General features: G+C 32.8%; 1 protein-coding gene across 2 annotated transcripts in view; it reads left to right on the top strand.

Moving 5' to 3' along the window:
- LOC149423429 (arylsulfatase I) overlaps positions 1-22,034 on the top strand; it is a 42,553-nt gene that overhangs the window by 8,325 nt on the left and 12,194 nt on the right. For both annotated transcript variants that reach the window (XM_089631543.1, XM_089631542.1), the window contains exons 2-4: positions 20,213-20,355; positions 20,463-20,622; positions 20,816-20,975. In XM_089631543.1, the coding sequence (XP_089487669.1) occupies positions 20,218-20,355; positions 20,463-20,622; positions 20,816-20,975 (458 nt within the window). In that variant the 5' untranslated portion in view covers positions 20,213-20,217. The remainder of the gene's footprint in view (positions 1-20,212; positions 20,356-20,462; positions 20,623-20,815; positions 20,976-22,034) is intronic.

The following is a 22,034-nucleotide window of genomic DNA, read 5'->3' as shown; positions in this document are numbered from 1 at the left end:
AGCGTATTATCCCCACTCCCCATACCGGTTCCATTGGAGCCGGCTGGGCTCGCGTATGGCCTCAAGTGAAATTTGAAAACGTGACGTCATCATTCTTGTGCGAACTATGGTCGAGGCATCATCGGTTCATTTTACGAAATAACACGGCAAAATGTTGACTTGTACTATGAAAACTTGTAAAAATAGATGTGAAAAAGAGAATAAACCCAATTGTCGTATTACATTCCATATATAAGCATTATTTTACTTTATTTTAAGCATATTCACATCGTATAATATGGATCAGTTGTAGAAACATATACTATCACATCGAGAAACGTCTGGACGCGAAACACAAAGCTGGTTGGTTGCTGGGAAGTAATTTATGAACATTTATAAAAGTGTCTTAACTAAATACTTAAACGAAATATTCGACTCTGAAAATAGAAGAATTTTTTTGCCGAATTTGGACTTCGGAAATTTGTTCATAACGTGGCGAGTAATTTGCGCTCCCATGTAAAAATGTGTATTCATTCAAAAGCAGATTTTACTTTTAAGAACTAAATGGTGATATTATAATGCGAGATGCCTATTTACTGTCAGATTGATTTATTGACGAATCACAGTCAGCTTTACCCCCTTCGTTCTTCAACAGTTGATTTTACCCTTCGCCATTATCTTCTCGTCTATTAATTCCTATGTCTGTGGATTCCGAGGATTTACCGAGGGAGCTGCCCATCAGCGCCATGCGCGATATCGATAAATATCGTAGACATTTTTTGCTATGGAGATTGGAGAAAACATTAGCGCGTTATGCTTTTCCGTCAACAGATGGCGTTGTTATTAAAAAAAAAAAAAAAATAACAACACATTTTTACGTGTCACTTGTAAGATCTATACATATAATAAAGGTATATAAAAACACACGTATTCGAATGCAAAGTTGTATCAAAATTTCAAAGCAATCAGTAAAGAACTTTCAGAGATTAAGAAAGTGTTGTTTAACAGAATTTGTACAATTCATCAAATTTCAAAGTTCTGTGAAGGTTTTATTCAAATTGTTATTATTTCAGTGTTGAAGAACAACTGGCCAATCATGATTTAATAACAGAACTTGACCTTCATAGAACTTGAAAATCAACTTTGAAATTTTGTAATTATTTCAAATTAAAAAAAAACATTTGACCGAGTCCATCTTTAAAGTTTCTTTTAATTCCTCTGAGTCATTTGTTTGTCATTTTGTAACTCAAATTCAAATGAAACAATTTGGCTAGGTCGTTTTTAAATTGTCCGAGTCGACAATCGCATTCATAGTGACCAAATATAAAAAATTTAAATACGTATCCCAATAATATATTGGTGGAAATTTACAGGGCGTTAATCTTCAGGTGTTTACAAGAACAAACAAAAAAAATAATAATGCACACTTTTTCCACACAAATAAATATCATGATTTTTCACGTCAGGATTGTACTGTAGATATTTAACCGTTTGGGTGCCAATCGTCGATTTTCGTCGATTCGTGTTTTAACGAAGATTGCCGATCGTCGATTTCCGTCGATTGCGTCAGTCGTGTTCTGATTCGCGCGTCTGTACGTAAATTTCTCATTTTTTCGAAACGCCTGGACTTCGGGATCCTCCTCCGCGTGATTCTAAACCAATATTCTTTAATAAAACACCGAAAAAATCATCAAAATCCTTGAAAATTCAAAGAATTTATGGGGTTTTAAAAAAATATATAGTTTCATAAAAAATAATGTTTTTTTGGTGGCATTTTACAAGCAACTGTATGAATTTTTTTGGCACTCAAGCGGTTAAAGTCAAAGTTGTTGGGCAATTACCAAGAATCTCATTGAAACAACTGGTACTTTCGACCTTACAGAACCTAACATAATATGAGGTGTGCATAAAAATTTTAAAACCGGAAGTCTGTAATCTCAGCGGCAAATTTTGGTAGCACAACATTATTTTTTTACAAATGTCGCACTTTCATGAAAAAAATTGCTGACTAAAACAGGCACACAGTATTTGTTTACTCACACGTGACTCATTGGGTTATAGTACTGTCAACTTTTACCCAAAGGAAGCGGAAAAAGATTTGGTAATATTTTTAGATTTTCACGGCAAAAAGCATTTTTGTTGTTTGTTTTTGGGGTGTTATGCCGTGTTGCGCTAACTCCTTCTTTAGCCGACGTTTCGGACAGCGTTGCAGTGTCCATCATCAGGGCAGATCCGGTAGATCCGTAGAAGGAGTTAGCGCAACACGGCATAACACCCCAAAAACAAACAACAACAAAAAAAAGATTTTGTAATAGTTTGTAGAATTTTGCCGTTTTTGTACTTTTTTAGGTAAAATTTAAGTGTGTTACTTATGGATGTCGCAGCCCTGCGTAAAATATTTGATGTAAAAATTATATATTTTATTTATAAAAATGAATAGTTTAGGACTCGCCTTGAAATACTTTTTATTCGTCTTCAAATCACGACGTGATAAATAATATACTTAATTACTTTTTAAAGATTTATGAATAATAAATAAAACATTGAATTGCTTTAGTTATTATTGTAGAAAATAAATGTTTTCACAATAATTCGTGATAACTTGGATCGAAAATATCAAAATCCAAACTATGTTTATAATAAGAAGCATTTTATGACAAAACTAGTGAACCCCGCAATGCTTCACTATTACTAATGTCTTTCTCGAGCGTCTCCAACTTCTTCCACCATTCAAACACTCTCTTCTCTCTTCTCTCTAAACACTCCTGGTACTAATAAGAACAACCTTTGAAATTTTCATCTATATCGGTTGACCACTTTTCGAGTTTTGCGAGCACAAACATACGCAGACTATTTTTTTTATATATCAAGAAGATATTATACCAACCCCAAAAATAATTCCGATTTGTATCTGAAAATTGTAATCAACGCAATTACTTTCAGGTCTTAACCTCATTTATATCACTTGCTTTACCTAATGTCATTATTTTGGGGCCCACGCTTTATATTATATGTGTATCATTAATGAAAAAAAGTTTTGCACGTGTTAAACACTTTGTATATGGTGACGACACGGCTCTTGTCATATCTGATGAACAATTATCCGTTGCTATTAAATATATGCAACAAGACTTTACATCCCTAATAAAATGGTCACATGATGCAGGCCTAATCATAAACACAAAAAAAAACAAATTTATACACATACGTTCTCCACATGCTTCAGTTTTGATTACACCTTAATGATATCTCCCAACTTTACATGTATCGATCAAAACATTTTGCAGCTCTGAAAATGCGAAAAAATTGAAATGGTAAATGAATACGTTTATTTGGGCGTGACTGATTGCTATTTTAAATGGGACATTCAAATAAACATTAGTTGTAAAAGACTGAGGGCGATTATGGGTAGATTATGTAATCTGAAGTGTTTCGTTCCTGTGAATATTTTAAAAATCATTCACCTATCACTCGCAGAACCAACTCTACTATATGGAATAACCACTTGGAGACATTCTTGTAAAACTAACTTAAATTACCTACAATCAGTTAAAAATTCTAATGTTAAATTACTAGTTTTTATTATATCGAAATATAAATATCTTGCCTGTGCAGGCCTTACTATGGGATAAAATTTTGATTCAGCATATATATCTGACTCTGAATATAAACAAAAATTGAAACATGAAAACAACACTATTTAATATGTTCACAAAGAATGAAGGCTTGCTTGTTCCAAAATATAACAATAAATACGGACAGCGAACCCTATAATATAACGTGCCCAAAATGTTCAACGAGTTGCTAAGTAACATTAAAAATTGTAAATCACCAAACAGATTCAGATATATGCTGAAAACATGGCTCAAAAGTAGAAATACTTTATACTAATTATCACTATGTATCAATATTTGTTTTTTATTAGTATGTAGATTTAGGACGGGTTGTTTCAGAGAATTTGAACAATTCATCAAATTTCAACGTTCATTTACGGGTTCTGTGAAAGTCCTATTCAAATTCTGTTATTATATCATTATAGGCTAGTTGCGTGACAGAACTGAAATAAAAACAGAACTTAAAAATATCTTTCACAGAACTTGAAAATTAACTTTGAAATTTGAAGAATTGTTCAAGTTCTCCGAAACAACCCGTCCTTAGTGTTATTTTAGACTGTGTGATAAACATAATAATCTGAATGACTTATAAGTAGTAACAATATTATTTTTATTTATAATAATATTATTTTTACATATTTACATTGTAATTGAGCATGTACATCCTGTTGACAAACTGCTTATGAACAATTCATCAAATTTCAACGTTCATCTTCGGGTTCTGTGAAAGTCCTATTCAAGTTCTGTTATTATATCATTATATGTTAGTTGCTTGAAAGAACTTAAACAAAAACAGAACTTGAATAAATCTTTCACAGAACTTGAAATTGAACGCTGAAATTTGATGAATTGTTCAAATAGTTTAATGGGAAAGAACACGAAAGAGCAATAAAGCAATTTTAAAAAATCGAAGCGTGAAAAAAGTCGGATAGCAAAAACAGTAAGTAAGCCATCAACTATCATAGGTATAATAGTGGGCCCTGGAAAACGCTGACCTGCTACAAACGGTCTTCTATGTAGACGCTATCTGTTGTCGCTGTTGTCGCTGTTGTCGGATATTTTATGCATTTGAAAGACATAGAATACATGCGCAAGTAACATCCATCGTAGATACTGTTTTGACGTTTCATTTGATATCGATCACTTCAGCAGATTATGATTATTGTTATATACTCTTAAAACTACTGTTAAGTATATGTCTTTGACAGTGTGACAGATTGCCGTACGAATATAATTCACAGAAAACACTTTCGATTTACATTTTTTATTTCATTTTTTATTCATCTCATATTCTAATGTAATAAATAAATTGAAAATTCTTAATTGATAATGGAAGAAAATTAAATGCTATAAATGAAGTAAACAAAGATTGATTCTTAAGTCTAAACAATATTGTTGTTTTAAAAAATAGTAAAGAATTTTAATTTAATGTGATGAGATTTGGTGAACAATATTTTTAGTCAATCCTTCTTTTGCCAATATGGATACATAAAGCTTACACAACTTAAAAATGAATGAGTACCCTTTTTTCCTAAAAAAAAACCCTTAAAATCGCATTTAAAAAATATTGAGGTGGGTGTAGAGAAGTTTATATTTGTCGTTTTATGTATTTTTGAATGATAAATCTGAAAAAAAAATTCGTTAAAAAATATATATTTATTTAGATCTCGACAACAGCGCCACCTAACGGGTCCAAAACTATCCTATGTTTCAAGCTGGAACCAACCATACACATTCACTAAATTTCATAGAAATCGGTTGGGTGGTTTCGGAGATTAGAGTGTACGAACACAGTGACACGTGATTTTTAAATATTAAGATATACGGACAATCTTCATTATTCATTCCTAGTTGTTTCCGTTATCTTTCTTACTTCTTTGCTTCTTGTTCTGTTTCATGTTTCTCTTAGATTTGTTAGTATTATCTTCTTCTTCGATGTTAATATTATTATGCGATAATTAAATATTATTGTGCGTTTTGAATGAGAGTGGGACTTTTTTCTGTAGAGTTTAGTAGTTGTTGGATATGTTTTTAAATCTGATATCTAGTGTTTCTAATATACGTGTAGATTTTGTTATTTTTTGAGTTTCATATTTATGAATAATCCTTTTGGATGGGTCTTTGAGTCTCATTTGCTCTGTGAAGTCGAGGTAAAAATGAATATACATGTAATTTTATGTAAACTTTATAAATTGACTTCTTTCACGGCCAAATAAACTTAGGATGAAACCTATAATTTGCAGCATTTGCCTAGTCCACAATCCATCTTGATACATAGAATGACAAATAATTGGCGTGTCTCTGAGAACAAAACAGGCCTATGATCGATTCCAGTTAAATCCAGTTTATAATGGGAGTGCTGTAACTTAGCTCCGTTATAGAAGATTAAATGCATCATTATTAGGTACTTACTAACTTACCATCAATCAGTAGTTCCCCGCAAGAAAGTTCATAGACTGAAGGCGAATGACACCGTATTATATTGAATAACTACTGTTGTTGACAGCGATGGATTTGAATTGATAAATTGTGTTGCCGAGGAACTAAATAAATATTTTTTCATCAGAAACTTGTTAGAATGAGCCTTGATAAACGATTTTTGTAGAAGCAACGCGTTCTATAAGTTTTACTCTGCCTTTTAAAATTTCTGTTACTTAGGATGGGGTTGTTTCAAGGAATTCGAACAATTCATCAGATTTAAAAGTTAATATTCAAGTTATGTGATTATCCCATTCAAATTTTGTCACTATCCAAGTATTGTGAAACAGAAATAATGAGATAATTTGAATAGAACTTTCACAGAACTTGAATTTTAACTTAGAAATTTGATGAATTTACCGAATGCTGTTAAACAACCCGTCCTTATACTATTAGGAAATAACATGACTCTTGTAAAATCACGGAATATTATAATTATAGGATTTGTGAAGCTGAAAGTTGCCTTAGCAAAGGAATAAATTTACCTTTCGACTGGTAGTTAAAATGAATAATTATTAGGTTCCTGTCAAACAGTGAGATAAAAGAAACACACATTTCAAATAATGATTTATAAATTAATAAAATAATATGATTTAAGATTTTCACGGCCAAAAGTATTTTTGTTATTTGTTTTTGGGGTGTTGACCAAATTGACTTAAACTAATCGGTTCCAATTTTGAAACTGAAAGATCATTACTTGAATAATTTTACGCACTACGCAGAAATACAATTTGACATCATGCACCACCGACAAACGAAATTAGCATTCGTTACAACGAGTCTTTTTTCAAAGCGTTCTAATATTATGTTCTTTGTAATTTCAGCTAGGCAGGCACCTATTTACTATTTTAGGAACTATACTTACTCTGTGCGTGTTCCATTTTGTTATTATTCGCTAGTAGTTGTTAGCTCATTGTATTTCTAATATTAAACTGAGTATATCATACAGCTAACTACACATTTAAGATATTTTTAAAAATTGCATACTGACCGCAATAAAACTGAATGCAGTCGTCGCTAACAAAGGGTTGTCAGAGGAAACGAGGCCAGCTGTCCACAATTGAGTTCTGGTACCTAGATGTATTGCAGAGAAGCATGGTACTGGCAGATGAAGAATGACATTATGGTACGTATACACTTGCGAACCTAAACGCAAACCGAGCCACGAATTACGGGAAAGGAACGAAGAAACTGCAAGCGGCGTTTCGCACCATTTGCGGTTGCTTTGTTCCTTTCCTATAAGTTGAGGTTTGGTTCAACAGTTCGGCTCGTGTGTGTATACGTAGCATTAAACACTTCAAGTACGCTTAACTATAAAAAACTTAAAAAAGGTAATTTAGTATTAGTGGTCATTTTATTAAAATTATTCCTACAGTGTGTCTTACCCAATACAGATCTAATATTATAACACTAAATATACTGTTTATACAAAGTGATGACAAAACTTAGAATAACAATAACAGCAGGACAGGACAAAACAAGAATATTAAAACTAAAAACATAATATAAAACAGGAGGCAGTTTGTACTCAGAAATGAGAATCTTCTGAACAGACATTTTAAAAGGTACAAAGAGGCAACCGAAACAAAACAATTACCGGGAGTTTTAGAATATGGCTTATTATAAAATATCGAAAAGAAATTAAGATTTTTTTTTAATTCCCTTGCATTTTCGCCAAACTGTGTAAATAGGGTTTTTGACATGTTCCACAATTTTGATTAGATATTTCATAGTTATATGTTATTATTGGAAAGTTGTATAGTTATAACCTGTATGTATTTTTATTTAATTATTTCCATCAAAAGGTTGTGTGTTTTGACCATCTACCATTTCTACGTTCAATGAAACATTTAATTTTAGGTGTACGAGGATAAGATTAGTTCTTTCGGTGTCTTAAATAGCTTACGTAATATATTTTTATAAAATATATTTTTACGCAAATTTGGAACGCAAAGTTTACAAAATTATAAACAATTGTATTACTTGTATACAGTAATTTTTTTTGTACATAACTGAACTGTCCTAGCAACAATCTTTTGCATTTTTTAAGTGATATGATTTATCGACTAATTGATATCGTCCACTGAAGAATCCACATTAATACCCTCCATTTGTATTCTGGGAAATAAGAAGTACACATTATGGTAGTTAGTCCTAAAATTTCTGAACTGAAAAAAAATCGAGATGTCTGGTAATCTGGTTTGGAGAAAAATTAAACCTAAATGTAAGCTTAATAAAAACTATTAAAACGTGTACAAAGTTTGGCGAAAATGACCACTTTAGTTAAAATGAATAACTGCATTGTTAATGAAGGGAATTATTTTATGTGGATGGCTAGAGAAATGAAGTCCCGGAGAATATGTGATATGTTAATAAATGGGAAAAAAATACTGGGGCGGCACGATCAAGCCGATCGATAATAATAATCAGTCAGGTCATGTCACTAGTCACTTACTAGTCGGAATTACAGTATACTATAAATGTGTGAGATGATGTATGAATACGAATGAAGCAAGGTGCGTGTGCCAAGACAGACTTGCATGGCGATCCATATCAAGTACCTACCCCAACGTGGTAACGATGTGTTTGTTAGTAAGAAACAAAAACAATAAGCATCTACCGTGATAAGACAGATAAAAATAATACAAAAGAATACAAACAAAAACAAACACAAATAAAAAAGAAAATCGGTTACACTGTTAAAAAGTGATAGCATGTCAAATTCCTGATAAAATATTAGTCATTCAGAATATATCGAGAACACGTGTTCTTTTCCTAGTAAATGTCATGACGGAGTGCGACAATATCAGTATGTCAATATTAATATCAATATTTGTATGAACACGTGTTCTGCCGTCCTCATAAAGCATTTGCTTTCAACTGATGCTTTGTTGGTTACTCTGTCAATTAATTCTTTAAAGGCGTGGCAGTCCCGGTTTTAACAGGAATTTTAATAAATTAACAGTTTTTCTTATATCAGTTAGTGTTCTCCGTGTAACTAACTATCTTTATGTTTTAATCCAATATTATTAAGTGTATGTACCTACCTATTATTTTAATAAGTACGCAAAAAAAAACTAAATTTAGCTTTATTTATATACAAATATATATTTATTTTGTTAATTCTCTTCTCTTCTGTTTTGTTTTTTGCAATATATGTATGTAGGACTGTACTATGCAAAGTACACACCAGTTATAAGTAATATACGTAGATACCTATAATTATTATTATTTTTTTTTTTTTATTATTGATAAAGGTAAGAGACAAACAGCTTATACATAAAATATAAATATATACATGTTAAATACAGTCAAGCCAAAAAAGATAATTATACTTAACAAACATCTGTTAACTTTATTTTAATCCATTTTTTTAATTCTTTCTCTCCTTTTTTTCTTATTTTTTCTTGTACAAAATATATATGCCAATTTTTCCAAATTTGACTGTACTAAAAAGGGAATTCCTCCCAGTTGGACAGTCGAAACATTTTATAAATGCATAATACGTATTTCCTGTATTAAATAAATAAATAAATAGTACCTATTTTGTAAAATAAATTATCTTTAAAAATATTCCATAACAGTGGCGATTCACTTTGAAGTAATTCTAAATCATGTGTTTTTGATTATAAAATTAGATCTCTTAGAAATATCTCGGATGTTTTAATTAAATACTGCAAGTAGAACAGATCTTATCTTTGGCGATAATTGAAGGTTATTTTGATAATATTTTTTATAACCGTACGAAAAAAGTATCAGGCGTATAAACAATGTTTTGAAGCGATAAATCTCCTACTTGTGAACCCATTATCGTAAATGGTTTTGTTGTATAATGTGGTTTTTATAACCTGACTATATTTAAAAATTTAAAAATTGAACTCACGACGCCTTTTGTGATGCCAACTCAGCCACTGACCGGTCAACTGTGCTGTGATTTCGTCCGATTCCGACGGTTATAAAAAATATAAATAAATAAAAAAGTAACAATTATTTTTATAAGCAATAATTATTAGCCTGAATCCACATTGAAAAATCTCCTGATAAAAGATACATGACGCCAACGGGACTTGAACCCGTGTCCTTTCGTGTATCTTTTATCAGGAGATTTTTCAATGTGGATGAGTGTTTCAGGCTAATAATTATTGCGTATAAAAATAATTGTTACCCTTTGTGCTATGCATAAAAAATCTTGTCTTAAACATTAGTTTACCAAAAAATAATGATTAATATTTGACAAGTTCAAGTATCTTCACCAAAAAATGTAGACAATTTGTCTCGACGCCATCTAGTGAGAGAGTTAGCACTTACAATGCCTTTCTCATATAAAATAAAGTTGGTTGTTTTCAGGTGAAAAAATGTAATAAGCAGTAATTGTTGAATGAAACACTAGTATATATTGAATTATTTCGCGGATAAGAGATAAGCCGCCATAGCTCAGTGGTCAGGGCTGTCGACCGGAAATCGAAAGGACACGGGTTCAAGTCCCGTTGGCGTCATGTATCTTTTATCAGGAGATTTTTCAATGTGGATGAGTGTTTCAGGCTAATAATTATTGCTTATAAAAATAATTGTTACCCTTTGTGCTATGCATAAAAAATCTTGTCTTAAACATTAGTTTACCAAAAAATAATGGTTAAATAAAAAAGTTTTGTAACAGGTTAGAACAGCTGACCTGCAATTAGAAGGCTGCGGGTTCAATTCCCGTCGGTGGCATTTATTTTATCTAGATTTTTTTTCAATTTGTATGGGTGTTTCAGGATAGTAAATATTGCTTATAACAATTTGTTTTCCTTTGTGCTATGCATAAAAACCTTGTCTTGTAAACATTAGTTTATCATAAATAATAAAACAGTGTTGTATTGCTGTGCAGCTGAAATTTCGAAGATCAAGACAAAGCCAATAAGTTATCGATGGTACGAGTACCAGTCAAAATTCACTAAGAAGCACAGACATATGAATATATAGACTAGAAATTAAAGGTGAGGGGTAAAATCAACTGTTGAAGAACGAAGGGGGTAAAGCTGACTGTGATTCGTCAATAAATCAATCTGACAGTATAAAGGCATCTCGCGTTATAATATCACCATTTAGTTCTTAAAAGTAAAATCTGCTTTTGAATGAATAGACATTTTTACATGGGAGCGCAAATTACTCGCCACGTTATGAACAAATTTGCGAAGTCCAAATTCGGCAAAAAAAAATTTCTTCTATTTTCAGAGTCGAATATTTTGTTTACGTATTTAGTTAAGACACTTTTATAAGTGTTCATAATTTACTTCCCAGTAACAACGATGCGCACACTTGAGAATCGCTACATTCGACCAATGTTGGCTCGATGTGATAGTATATGTTTCTACACTGATTCATATTATACGACGTACATAAGCTTAAAATGATGCTTACATATGGAATGTAATACGACAATTGGGTTTATTCTCTTTTTCACATCTATTTTTACAAGTTTTCATATTACAAGCCACTATTTTGCCGTGTTATTTCATAAAATGCCTCGACCATAGCTCGACGCTAGTTCGCACAAGAATGATGACGTCACGTTTTCTAAATTCACTTGAGGCCATACGCGAGCACAGCCGGCTCCAATGGAACCGGTATGGGGTGTGGGGAATAATACGTTTTTAATTACTTAGGGCAGGTCTACTAATATTCATATGTCTGTGCTAACAATTGAATTTTTTAATAATTATTATTACCTTCAAGTTACCAACTCGTAGTTTCCTACCCAGTTATGTAATTACCTACTAATTAGTAGGTAAAGCGCACTCTTGAGTAGGATTATAATTAGGTGTTATTTTACCTAATAACACTTATTTGTGATTTAATTTGTTATTCTGGTAAGTATGACGGAACCAGGTGGAACGATGTAACAGATTGTTACCAGAGGTTTTTTGTGATAGTCCGGTTCCAGTAGAACTACAGGATCCCCAATTTTGGAAATGGCGACTGAAGGAAGTGTACCTCGCTATTCAGATCTGGTCATTAAATATTTTAAGCAAAATTTCATATCCTAATGGTGGTCTCTTGCCGGGTTGGGAATCTTACACGGAGGAAAATTAGTATAGCTAATTTATAATCTCTTCAAATTATTGGTAATCCATTTTTTTTAAATTTAAACCTGCTAAACTACTCATCTATGAGTAGTTTGACAATAGGCACCTATTGACAACATTTCGTGTAATTACATCATAGACTAAATATAATACATCAATTAATTACATGGTACATTTTCAAACGGAATATATGTTTAATTAACGAATTTAACGAACTAATTTAGAGGTTTCCTGTTAAACTTTTAGCGAACTTTGAATATATTTTCACGTGTTCTGACATCGACATCTCGAAAACGAAGTGCAAATATGGGTATTTAATTTATATTATATTTTCATACGAATTTTTGTGATGGGACATTATAATTTAAAATAAAACAATAACTTTGTAATGGTCACTTTTATTTTTATACTATTGCCGACCAGGTTTCGTTACAATCGTAGCTTCATAGAAGAATATTATAATGCTCGGTACTTAGCATGGCAGATCGATAAAGGTTTTATCGATAATATCGGTAACTCGTCATCGCTCCCGAGAACGACTGTAGATCGCAAACGAACAAAGAACGGTTCACAACAATTGAGTGTTCTTAATTTATTAAACGTGAACTGTTGTTTTCATGCTAGCGATCTGCAGTCGTGCTCAGAAATGATGACAACTTATCGACATTAGCGATACATCCTTTATCGATCGACCGTGCTAGATATCCAGATGAAGTTAAGCTAGAAGCGAAATCTGGCAGGCAAGAGATAAAAATTAAAATTGTGTTTACAAATTCATTATTTTATTTTTAATTCCATGTGTCAATAAGCCCATAAAATTTATTCTGTTTTATTTGGCATTGCCGAGTGGTTAACCCCGAATAATGTTTCAATGTCATGTAAATTTGAACAAATCTGTAAAACAAACTGTGTTGCTTATTTATTGCATATGAATTTACAGCACATAGCACACGACACATACATACATTATGTATGAGGTTGGGCATTGGCTCGGAATCCAGCTGGTTTAATATATGAACAACGTTTAAGAAAAAAGTTTATTTTGATTCCCGCCCGACCGCTGAGAGGCTGAGCGATTCAATACATAACTCTCCAGAAATAATTCAGCATTAATTGAATCCATAAACTTGTTTGTATTAGGTGCCAAAAAGTTTCAACGAGATCCGTTGCAGACTGGTTAAAGGTGTAATTCTTGTTCCGTCATAGGTTACGCGTTAAATTCCAAAATAATTTGTTTACCTACGTAAAAGAACCTATTTGCGTTATACTTATTATTTGTTCCAGAAAACTTGAAATTGACGGCTTTCGTAGAAGGTAAGGCTCTCGACTAGCAAACCGAAGTTCGCGGGTTCTAATCCCGGCGCGCGCTACTAAATTTTATTTTATTAATTTGTGTTTTTTCACAATTTATTAATTTAAAATAATATATATTATACTTGCAGCCCCAAGACAATGTCGTTTGAAATGGCTTTTGCCATGTGTGGTGACCAGATATGAATTTCCAGGTACTCCCCACCTTCCTTTTCCCATATCCTTCCCCTCCCCGCTACCTTCTTTCTGCCTTACAACATACCCCAATCAGGATGCCATAGTCTCACTGCCTCCAAACAGTTGATAACAGTTGGGACTTTTGCTCTGTTTTCACATTTAAAAATTCCCTCGTTGTCACCCTGACAAGATACCATCGTTATAAATTTACACGGAGAAAAATTTTTATTGCTAATTTATTAAGAATACCTTCAAATTATTCGTAATCCGGTTAAAAACGGAATTCCAGGCCCTTAACGAATGAATTGATAGGTTTCCTGATAAGCTTTTAATACGAATACCTAATCACGATGTCGGAACACATATCATAATATTTTCGTATTTCGTCATTAGGTACATAATCATTGGAGGTGCATGTAGAGGCTTCAAATGAGGTATAACTTATAACTCAAAATTAAATGTTCTGCACTTTATTTTGAGCACATGATAAAACTACTTCGATACTTACTAAAAATAATTATAACATTTCGTCGTCGATTCCGGTCCAAATTAAACGTTTCATTGTAATAAATAAATACATGTAAGTATACAAATCGGCAGTCAGGCATAGTGGTTAACTTTTTTATCACAGTCTTAACAAGTAAATCGTTCCGCAGGATGAACTAGCCAACGAAATTGAGAAAAAAAATCTTGTTGAGTTCATCGTGTTCATAAATCTCAGATGGGACCCCCTCCATACCTAATTGCTTCGATGACCACAGAGCTCTCGCAGAAGTTTTAGACCCCTCGATGATGCCATTTCGCATTTAAATCTTCTCTTAGGTAACAGCTTTTATAATATTTATGTTCATTATGTTTCCTTGTGAGATTTATGCAAAATGTAAATCTATCGGAATAACGAAATTTTATTAAATATTTTTGGGCTATGGATAATTCTGTAAAGAAGACGAAGCGGACACATGAACCTCGTCTATCTATACATACTCATCGTAAACCCCGCTAGAAGAAATAGATGGATATAAGTATTTTATATATATTCATTTTAACCCCCGCTAGAAGAAATAGATGGGTCAAAGTAATTTATATATACACATTATAACCCCCGCTAAAAGAAATAGATGGGTCAAAGTAATTTATATATACTCATTATAACCCCCGCTAAAAGAAATAGACGGATCTAAGTATTTTATATATACTCATTTTAACCCCCGCTAGAAGAAATAGATGGGTCAAAGTAATTTATATATACACATTATAACCCCCGCTAAAAGAAATAGATGGGTCAAAGTAATTTATATATACACATTATAACCCCCGCTAAAAGAAATAGACGGGTCAAAGTATTTTATATATACTCATTATAACCCCCGCTAAAAGAAATAGACGGATCTGTGTATTTTATATATACTCATTTTAACCCCCGCTAGAAGAAATAGATGGGTCAAAGTAATTTATATATACACATTATAACCCCCGCTAGAAGAAATAGACGGATCAAAGTATTTTATAAAAAAATGCGGCTTTTAATATTATTATATCTACTTTTAAAATAGAGAATGATTGAATAAATAATTGGTTATATTAAAGGATGGGGGTGGTTTTACGCAATATCATTTAGACTTTTAACTTGTTTTGAAAGTCGATTGTGCAAATTTTATGATCTCGGAATAAAACTGTAGATTTGTATAAAAAACAAATTCACACCGGGACACTTTTTATTTATAAAGAGAGATATATCTATAGGTGAAGTCGCCGGGACTTTAGGTAAAGATTTTCGGAATCAGAAATAGACCGTTGTTTCCTTTAATTTTGAACAATTTTTTGCAAAATTTCATTTAGTCGTATCGAAATTCTGCTTTAAGGGGTTCAAAGTGGGAAGGGGGGTAGTTTTATGAAATCTCATGTAAACAGTAACATTCCGCTCATTACGAAGGTCAAGTGTGCAAAATTTCTTCAATCTCTGAATAAAAATGTAAAAAAACTTTTTGTAAAAATTCTATAAAAACCATAGACTAAATACAACCAATGATAAAAACCAAAGCCAGACAAGGACACTTCTTTATATATATGGCGTTGCCGGATTTTACGAAGAGTTTTTCAAAATCAGAGGTAGACAATAATTTTCGGCTTATTTCGAACTTCAATTGTGCAAAATTTTATCAAAATGTATCAAAACACTGCTTTAAGGGGTGGGAAAAGTATATGGGGTGGTTTCATTCGAAATCTCATATAAACAGTGATCTTAATCATATTTCGAAAGAAAAAGTGTCATCAACCTCAAATCAAATCAACGCCCCCCGATATAAATAGTCTATCAACTGTATTATATTAGAAATATAAAGATATGCACTCATATTTAATTTAACAGATGAAAAAATACTTTTCAGAATACAATATATTTATATTAGTGTGAATTTCATTTCCGTTAGCAATGTTCAGGAGAACGCAACAGTTATTTATCATAAAAAATAAAACTTCGGTTTCAACATCGACGTGTGCATTTTGGTCATAATTTTATGCCAGCCACCCGCTGTGCCTAGGGTTGCCAGTTGGTCCAGATAAAAAACCGAACATTTTTTATCAAAGGGTTCCCCCTTTGATTTTTTTGGTACAATTTAACAAAACAGACAGAGAAAATTTCTGAGGGTGAACACAATGAAACACTTATTACTATTTGTAAGCAAAAATTCACTTTTAACATATTTGCACTAGATGCTACTGCTTTAATTAATCGTTTATTGCCTGAAATTGTATTTTTAAATTCAGTGCAACTGACATTTAAATTGAAAAAAATACATAATTCGCTTTTTACGGTATTCACACCTAGTAGATTTCTTTCGTCAGTCCATACATTACCCATTACACTAAAAACTCAGAGTACGAAGGAATTGGAGACGGGAACACTGCATACATATTGTACCATTTTCAACATGTTTGAGCAAATCTTGACCCGCCAGAATCGCTCACGCATTTGCTCTGTAAATTATCTCGTGAGTGAGGTATATTTGTCGCGTATTTTCAAAAAACCCGGACATTCTATTGTCCGGTTTTCCAAAATTTTCTAGACCGGACAGCCGTTCAAAAAACCGTAATGTCCGGTCCAAAACCGGACATCTGGCAACCCTAGCTGTGCCCGGTATCGCGCTGCGCGCTGAGTTCATCTCTATGGCTGTGTTCCGAAATAATTAATGGTGGGTAATCACTACGGATTATCTGCTCGCAAAACACATTATTATGTTAATTTGACGGAAAAGTGGTATGACGGTTATTTAATCAGTCGCCTTTTACAGTAATTGGGATCATTACAGTTATATTATGTAAACTGGGTAAAAGAGCACCCGGTTAGTGTCATTACAATAAAAACACTATATTGGACTGTTTTTTCTAATCGTAAAATTCTTCGACGCGTGAAAAAAAAACCGGCCTATCTTCATCAATATTTTTTGGAGATGGAAACTTTCTACTTGTTATCACGTTATAACTACTCTAATGTCTAAATTCGTCAGTTTATAAAATAAAAAAATATAGGTAAGAACCTATTTATTATGTTATTGCCTGTGGTGAGTGAACTAGTGAACAAACACCCAGTACCATTAATAATATGTCCAGAGGCGGATTAACTGTTGAGAGCGCCCTAGGCAAGCACCTCATCGGCGCCCCTCTAGCGACCACATATTATAAATTTTAACAAGTACCTAAAGTAGCCGAATTTGTAGTTAGGTGGGTTTTACGTGAAAATAAAAATTTCGTGGGAGGGGGGGGGGGTGGCTAGAGAATTTCAAGAAAATAAAATTTGTCCCGAAAAAAAAAGTTCATGGGGGGGGGGGGGGTGGCTAGAGAATTGTTTAAAATTGATGTTTTTACGTGAAAATTATGTTTTTAACTTGACTCTGAAGTAGCCCGACCAGTCGCCTTTTAGATTTTTCAGCGCCGATTCTCGTTCTGAGTAGCCTAAATGGCGATATATCACCCTCGTTGGCAACACTGCCAGCTATCTTTTTTTTACATACCAAGTTTCATCACAATCGGTTCAGTAGTTTTTTTGCATGAAGAAGTAACATATACCTATACAAACACACACATATACACTTTCGCAGTTATAATATTAATAGGGATAATTAATATAACATAAAAAATTTAAATGATCAATTATTTATGTAAAGGAATAAGTACTCACTAATAAGTACCTACCTAGAAATGCCTAAGATCCCTTTGTGTTTAAATTACGAATTTTATTTTATGCACTTTTCAAATGTCACTTATGTGTTGTCTTGGTTACACTTAAACAGCATTTATTTATGAACAGCATTGTGTACTCGCTATGTGGCTGACTGAGTGACTAATAAAAATAATGTAATTTTTTAATATAAAAAAGGACGACAAATAAACTTTAAATGTCGTTTCTTTGTACTTCAGAGCAACGCATTGTTTTATTTGTCTTATAAAACGATATTTTTAGTGAAGAAAAATGGAAAAGTTACGATTCACATTTACAGTGTTAGCAGCATTGGGCAGAAGACGCACTGTGAATTGCGTTAGAAAATTCCGAATCATCACTTTTTAATTTAGAAAAAAATGTCTCAATATGTTTCGTATGCTTTATAATATTTTGATTTTTTTCTTCTTTTTCCTTAGCCTTCCTTTTATAAGCTGCACCACTAGGTTTTTTCTTCAATTCACTCATTATTTGGGTAATGAACTTAAACGCAATGTACTAATTAATTCACACAAATACCGCTGCGAGTACGTAATCAATAGAAGCGCGCGTAACCGGCGACATCCAAGCTGAAAGTGATGCCGGCCGCTTAGCCCCTGCCCCCGCTGCGCCCTTTGCCCTGCAATCTAGCAACGCCCGCGAACGAATCCACGAGCGAGCGGTCTTCTATTAAAAAATCATGCGATGGAGGCATGGAGGAATAATCAAGAAGGCGAGTATGCTTTGGAAGCTCTGCATCTCTACAGAAGTAAATAATCTTTTATATTGTGTAAGCAGGTGCATACTTACTTACAAAATTAAGTTTATATATATATATTTTTTTTAATTCTAGGGGCGCCCGCCGGCGCCCCTTTGTAACTGGCGCCCCTAGGCACGTGCCTACTTTGCCTTAGGGTTAATCCGCCACTGAATATGTCCAACTCCAGTAAAATATTGACAATATACACAGCTCTGCTCTGATCGCTAGAGTAGCATATTGATGTTGACATTCTTTTCAATGGCGGCAAATTTAATTTATTTAGTACTCGGTGGCATGGCGGTGTTTTGCACTTCCTAATTTGTATTTTGATTAAATAATGTGTGCAGTTTACGGATGTAATAATTACAAACAACAAAAAAACTCCATGTCGTTTTTTAGAATGCTAAAAAACGTTGACAGATTAGTTATAAGTGTGGGAAATTAATTGAATCAATAATAAAATATTTACAATAAATAATAAATACCCTACGATATTAATTGGTTCTCATAAAAAAATCAATAAATAGAATTAATGATAATAATTGTTATATTTATTTATAATATTACGAGTATTTTATTACATTTCTAAACCATCAAAGACAGAATTAACCGCTTTCATTTTTTTATACACGTGTAAAACAGCAGTAAGGTCATATGTAGGTTAACTTTTTTTCGATTTCAATAATTTAATAAAAATAAATTATGTATTTTACATAAAATCCATTAAAATATACGAAAGAAAACCAAGGCGCCCAACTCATACCGCTAGGAGGCGTTAGTGTAGCATGTTGCCATCAGAATGTATGGGAAATGTCAGAAGTTGGAGGTATTATTATTATAGGGTATTTGATGTTTTTCAGTTGCATAATACCTAGCGAACCATGTTAGAAAAATGAAAGGACACCTGATGCAGTGGTGCCTTATCCAAAAAAAATCCTGGACTCTGGTAAAGGATCATCTTTTTACGGCAATTTCTCGCCGACAGTATATTGCCGTAAAAATTTACTCGATTAGCAGAGCGACCAGAGCCAATCGCAGTTTTTTTGTTAAACACATTGGTACCTGCATATAATTCATGAATAATAATATAAATAACACCGCTAACCTGGGCATTATTGCATTATTTCAACCTTGCTTACTTCAGAAAGAGAAAATTTTGATCGGAAAAATGGAGACTGCGCATTCTTCGAGATCGATTTAACAAAGCTTACTGAGTTGTGACTTCACAGAGGTGCCTACATAATATTCTAGCAGCCGATCAAAACAACCGGCGGGCTACCTAAATATTGTCCAAATAAACATAAGTTTTCGTAAATAAATATGCCAGTTTATTTATTATAAAAGTAATGTGTTGTACTTATATAACAAAACAATACATTTATGCAAGTTTCTCAAACACGTTTGACGTTTTTTTTTTTTTCACCAATCAACATTTACATTGCGAGCAGCTGTCAAAAGAAGACGTTACAAAACTGAAAAAAAAGAAGAAAATCTGCCTTTATGTCCGGTCAAAACACTGTCTTTTATAAAATAATTTTGTTTTCAATACGGAATGATGACAATATTGGAAGCAGTTCATCTGTATTTTTGATGAGATAATTATCATGTAATAATTATTTCTTGATTTTAGATGAAATGTTGTCAACATCAGGAGATAAATATGCCCACTTCCGCAAATTCGCCGTTGGCGCGATCTATTTGATTTTTCTGACAGCTGCGAAATGTCAAGCGGGAGGCAGGCCCAATATTATCTTTATTTTGGCAGATGACTTGGTAAGAAATCATTAAGTATTTTGATATAAATAAGAGACATGAGAGAATGATAATAGTTCATCTTTTACAAAATAAATAAGAATTCAGGGATTTATGTCTGATTGCAGGGTTGGAACGATGTTGGTTTCCACGGATCCAACCAAATCCCAACTCCTAACATTGACGCTCTGGCATATTCTGGAATAATTCTCAACAACTATTATGTTAATCCAATATGTACGCCTTCAAGATCGGCGCTCATGACAGGAAAATACCCAATACATACAGGTACTTGCACAATTATTATATTCCAATTGCATTATACAATTGCTACATGTAGCTACATCTGGATATTGATATTTATTAGCATCGGGAAACTGCTGAATCGAACATTCTTCTAGCATAGCACCAATTATCGATATTGTGAAAAGATTCTATGAATCAACACAAAATGATTAATTCTTAATAATTTTTATTTTAGGTATGCAACACACTGTCCTTTATGCGGCAGAGCCACGAGGTCTGCCTTTGAAGGAGAAGATTCTCCCGGAATACCTCAAGGACTTGGGCTACTCCAACCACATTGTGGGGAAATGGCATCTTGGCCATTACAAAGCAGAATATTCACCGCTTTACAGAGGGTGAGAAATACTATCTCTTTTCCAACTGTACCATTTTGGAGCTGCCCCAGTTTTACATCTTTTACAAATATTCAAGTAAATTACTTAAGGTTAAACGCAACGCTCGTTGTATTCTACGTGTTCACAGATGGCGTTAATTAATTAATTTTGTTTAAATACGCTTTTGCAAGGTATTGCTTTACAATATTAAGACAAATCATTTGTTTGCGCCCGTATATACGCAATATGAATATGAATCAATAGTTTTGTTCGTTTAAAGACTTAATTCTTTCGAGAAAGGCACACAAATACAATATTTTACCGATGATTCAATCCAATATTGTATTTGTATGCCTTTCTCAATAAAATTGAGTTTTTATATGGACAAAACTATTTATTCATATTCATATTGCGTATATGAGGGCGCAAACAAATAATTTGTCTTAATACTGTAAAGCAATACCTTGCAAAAGCGTATTTAAACAAAATTAATTAATTAACGCCATCTGTGAACACGTAGAATACAACGAGCGTTGCGTTTAACCTTAAGCGTTGTCAACCAGGTACGAATTTCTTGGATAACTCCGCAAACGTTCCTGTCAAAATTTTCCAATTATTTTGCTTTACTACATTTGTAAGGACCCTTATTAATATAAATTGTTTTCTACTTATACAAATTTTTGAGCCTTTATTTACTGAGGATAAGTACAAAACTTAATAATGCATCATTATGCGTCAAATGAGAGCTGATTACAATAAAGGAACAGTAAAAGATAAGCAGTTAATTCTACTAACAAAGCTTAAAGTTTTGTTAACATTGTAAATTGTTTTGTTATGCAAATGGTATCTGCTTTCAGCTTTCCTGTGTGTATCTTTGAGCTGTGACTTGCATACCAATGTCCTTTTACACATAAAACACATAGTCGCATGTATATTGTATTTCAATAAATGGAAACACGTTTGACCCTTCCAATGCCATAAAACAGTGGCGGCAGGAGCTAGATAAGTGAGATAGAAAATTACAGCATTGCTGATATTGTTGTAGAAATATATATATTTTTTTTAATTGTCAGCTACAAT

Source organism: Hesperophylax consimilis, chromosome 5 (assembly GCF_061612785.1).
Source record: "Hesperophylax consimilis isolate HC1 chromosome 5, BYU_Hcon_1.0, whole genome shotgun sequence".
NCBI classification, from domain to species: domain Eukaryota; kingdom Metazoa; phylum Arthropoda; class Insecta; order Trichoptera; family Limnephilidae; genus Hesperophylax; species Hesperophylax consimilis.
The sequence above is the reverse complement of the archived record's forward strand: the minus strand, read 5'-3'. Positions and strand labels throughout refer to the sequence as shown.